The sequence below is a fragment of the Corvus kubaryi genome, unplaced genomic scaffold (assembly GCF_017639235.1).
Source record: "Corvus kubaryi isolate FWS band 111438036 unplaced genomic scaffold, C.kubaryi_AGA036_p1.0 137, whole genome shotgun sequence".
Taxonomy (NCBI): Eukaryota; Metazoa; Chordata; class Aves; order Passeriformes; family Corvidae; genus Corvus; species Corvus kubaryi.
This window is the reverse complement of record NW_024580671.1, coordinates 21,653,707-21,657,410: the sequence shown is the minus strand read 5'-3', so window position 1 is coordinate 21,657,410 and position 3,704 is coordinate 21,653,707. Positions and strand designations below refer to the sequence as shown.

The 3,704-nt window shown below is 39.6% G+C and overlaps 1 protein-coding gene across 1 annotated transcript in view; it reads left to right on the top strand.

Moving 5' to 3' along the window:
* Positions 1-3,430: 3,430 nt before the first annotated feature.
* LOC121659727 (V-type proton ATPase subunit S1-like) overlaps positions 3,431-3,704 on the top strand; it is a 50,962-nt gene continuing 50,688 nt past the window's right edge. The window contains exon 1 of the mRNA XM_042018172.1: positions 3,431-3,647. Within this exon, the coding sequence (XP_041874106.1) occupies positions 3,535-3,647 (113 nt within the window). The 5' untranslated portion in view covers positions 3,431-3,534. The remainder of the gene's footprint in view (positions 3,648-3,704) is intronic.

Genomic DNA, 3,704 nt, shown 5'->3' with positions numbered 1-3,704 from the left:
GCAAACAGTGATAAAGCAAGATTCTAAATTAAATATGTGAGGGTAGCAAAGTAGTTGCTGATTCCCATTTGGCATATGGAAAGTACTTTTTCAATAGGAAATTACACTAATAGTAACTGAGATAAAAACCAAAATCATTGTCTTGGGTTTTTTTAATTATTATTTATTTTTAAAGAGCTTAAATTTAAATAAGTCTATTAGCTGAGCTGGGAGAAGTTCTTTAATATGCTGCTGTAGTACCATGTTAGCTCCCAAACCTGTTGGCTAAGGATGAAATTTGCATGCAAAATTGATGGGAGTTATTTTTGTCACCTATATATAGATAGTGCTCCTAGTTTATCTTGTGAAGTGTCCTTATCACAACAGTCATCTGTGGCATGTCTTGCAGGCCTAAATTTACCTTCATCATTCACACTTCTTTTTTAGTCCAAATTTTTTACATCAGGAATGTAGAATTCTGGAGTTGAGAGTTTTGGTGAGGTTTGTTTGTTTGTTTAAAGAGCATTGGCAAAAGACATTAGGCTTCCATCATCTTCATCTTTTCTCTCCAATTATTTTTTATGAGTCCCATCTTTCAACTTCAGCAGGATAAGAAATACAGATGATATGTGATAGGCATACAATTGTAAAAGAAAGCATGTAAAAATGGGTAGGAATAGAATGTAAATACAAAGTATGTCAATATTACAGCTGCTTTTAATAAAATTTATTTAGTTAACTGGGGATGCATGGTAATAGAGATATTTCCTTCTTAACTGCCATTTCATAATTATTTCACCGTAGTTTGATTTTCAGTATTTCAAATCTGGTTTGCATTTTAAAAAATCTTCATAATAAAGCAATTCTAAACCTGGACTCAAGATCACACATGAATTTTCAAGGAAAAAGCCCTGTGGAAATGCAACAGTAAATTGTGTGCGCTTTTGTGTATGCCAACAGACATTAATAAAAAGTGGGCTTAGGTTCCTGCTCACAGATAAAAGAACCACTTTTGATCTTGTCTTATCTTAATTAAATGAAAGAATATTTTTGTTAAAATCTCTTTGCAATAGGTATATTTTTTCTTACCATTTGGCAAAAAAACACCCTTTATTTTTAGGAGTGAAGAAGGAGAAAATATATGCAGATATATTTGTGAGCTAAATTTACTTAGTGAGGCAAATTAAAATCCCACTCAATAGGTTCTCCTCATTCCTTTTTTTTCAAAGCTTTCTTCACTTCAGTTTTTCCCAAGCTGTGGTTTGTGGAAAAATATTAAAAAGGAAAAGTCAGTTTGTTTTCAGCTAAAAGTTTGTTCATAAGTGATACGGTAATCTGAGAGAAAACAATCTGGTTTTGTTTCAAGAAGTTTTAAGACTGTTTCTGTAAGGAATGTGTGTATTCAGAGAATACAGAGTATATCCACCAACTGTGCATCTCACTTGTGTGTATTGGAAGCTTGTAATAGTGAAGAAACGGCCAAGCTCAGTATGTGATGACGGGGCCGATGGTGATCACAGCACGTACGGAAACCGGGTGGAGTCCTGTGGTTTGTGTTGCCACAGCCATGGGGAGGAACCGGAAGTGAGGCTAGAAACCATGTGCTCATGTTCTGCTTGTTGCCCAGAAATGTTTTGTACAAACCAAGTACACCTCCTACCAGGAAATATTCCATGCAACACAACAGCACAGAATGGTGGGTTTGACCCCAATCCCACTGACAGTGCTTTGCACAATAGTGGTTAATAAGGTATAAAATGTACCTCAATTTTGTACCTCACTGGGGAATGAGAATTTGACAAAAAATTTTAAGGGATAGGTGGACAGGTTTGTTTTTCTTGCCCTCCACAAAAAGGGCACCTTTTGGTAAGTCTTGGGTCCTCAGTTATGCTGAGTATTGACCTGGGAAATTAAACTTGTGATTGCAGTCTTACTATTAATGCTATATATTCTGCAGCTACTGCATTTGTCACCAGCAATCCCAAAGAACCATATAGGCTGCATTCAATAAACCATGTGATTTGTGAACCCAACTGGCTCTTCTGAATGTGACCAGGCCTGCAGACTATTTGTGCATCTGACATAGGGCCTAGGGTGATGTTCTTGCAACAGTGTGTGAATCGGTTAGTGCGTCAAATACTGTCCTTCTGCAAAATTGAGTTTTGTTGGAAATTCTGTGATTCACTTATTCTGCCTAGGTACTTCTGTTTCTACCTCTGTCTTTGTGGTCTGGTTTGCTGTCTTACCTGTACACACCCTTAAACAGATGAACAAACACTGGCTTGTTAAAGAGAAGAGGTAGGATTTCTAATATATCTCTGAGGAGCAGAGGAAAAAGTACAGTTAAAGAGTTAAATTCTGTGTTATGTAAAAGTAGCATGGAAAAGAAAAGGAACATGAGAATGTTTTATTGCTGTCTTCAAAATTATTAGTGTTTTTGTCCCAGAAATCTGATTTCAGATTGAGTTGATGAACAAATTCCCTTATGTTAGGCAACCACACTATAACAATGTACTGTAAGTTAAGGCAAATAGATTTAACTGATCCAGCTACATGTGCTCAGACAAACGTGTCTTCTGACCTCTATTTGTGTCTTCTTGTACAATTTTCATTGTGCTTCCTTATTTTTCCCTTATCACAACTCGTTTTAACATAGCTCAGAACTTCTTTTGTGCATGATCTCTAATGTCCTGTTCTGATGGTGAGGAGGCATTTGTGCCCAGAGCTAAACACGTGCTGAGACTGCTGCTGCCTAATGTAGTCACAAGGTGTAGGAACAGCTCAGTGTTTGGCAGGCACAAAAATGTGTGTCAGGGCAATTTGCTTCCTGGCATGAAGGAATTCTCTAAGACTATTTTGATCTTGCATGAGACTTGTGAAATACTGAAGTCATGTCACATTCTGAAGTGATTACAATTTGCCCCTGACTTTAGATATTTTTGATTTCTGGGATAGCATCACTGCATGCTAAAGATAGCTTAACAAAAGTGTTTCAGTGGCTCTGAACGTGCCATTTTCTCTCTCTCTTCCTTCTTGCTGGAATCTGCAGTTTGTTGCAGATTTCAAACCTGTCAACACCCAAATGTGTGACGCCAGATCTCAATACATGTGAAAAACTAAGCTGAGGGACATGATAACATGTAGCAGGGGAAGAAGATAGAAGTTCTGCAGAATACATTTTGTGCAGTACAGAAAACTTTTCTGTAAACTCCATTTTGAAGTTGTATAACTGTTATCAGCCTGCCTAGGACAGGAGTTTGGACTTCACGGCTCTCCCCTGCACTTGAAGGTTAGAGGAAACTGTCAGTGCTTTCACTGCAGAGAGTTTTACGAGCTGCTTAAACCACAAACCTGAAAGCATTAAAAATACGAGTGACTCCCAAGTTCAAGTGAAGGAAGTTCATGTTTTGAAAACCCCCCCTGCTGTTGGGGAGCAGCGCCAGCCCGCAGCCTGGCTGAATCCGGCCAGCAGCAGCCCGAGCGGGAAGTGCAGCTGTGCACACGCTCGGGCTCTCCCGCTGCAGCTGGCAGTTCCGCAGGCCCTCGCCTGGAGCCATGACACGGCTCTGCCCGGCTGCTCCCGCCCGGCTGCTCTGCACCCTTGCTGTGCTGCTCAGAACCTCTCTGGCAGTGGATCATGTGCCGATGCTGCTTTGGTCAACTCAGAGGTAAGAAATCGAGCAAAAGTATCCCTGCTTATGCTACTGCTCTGTGTGTGTGTGCAC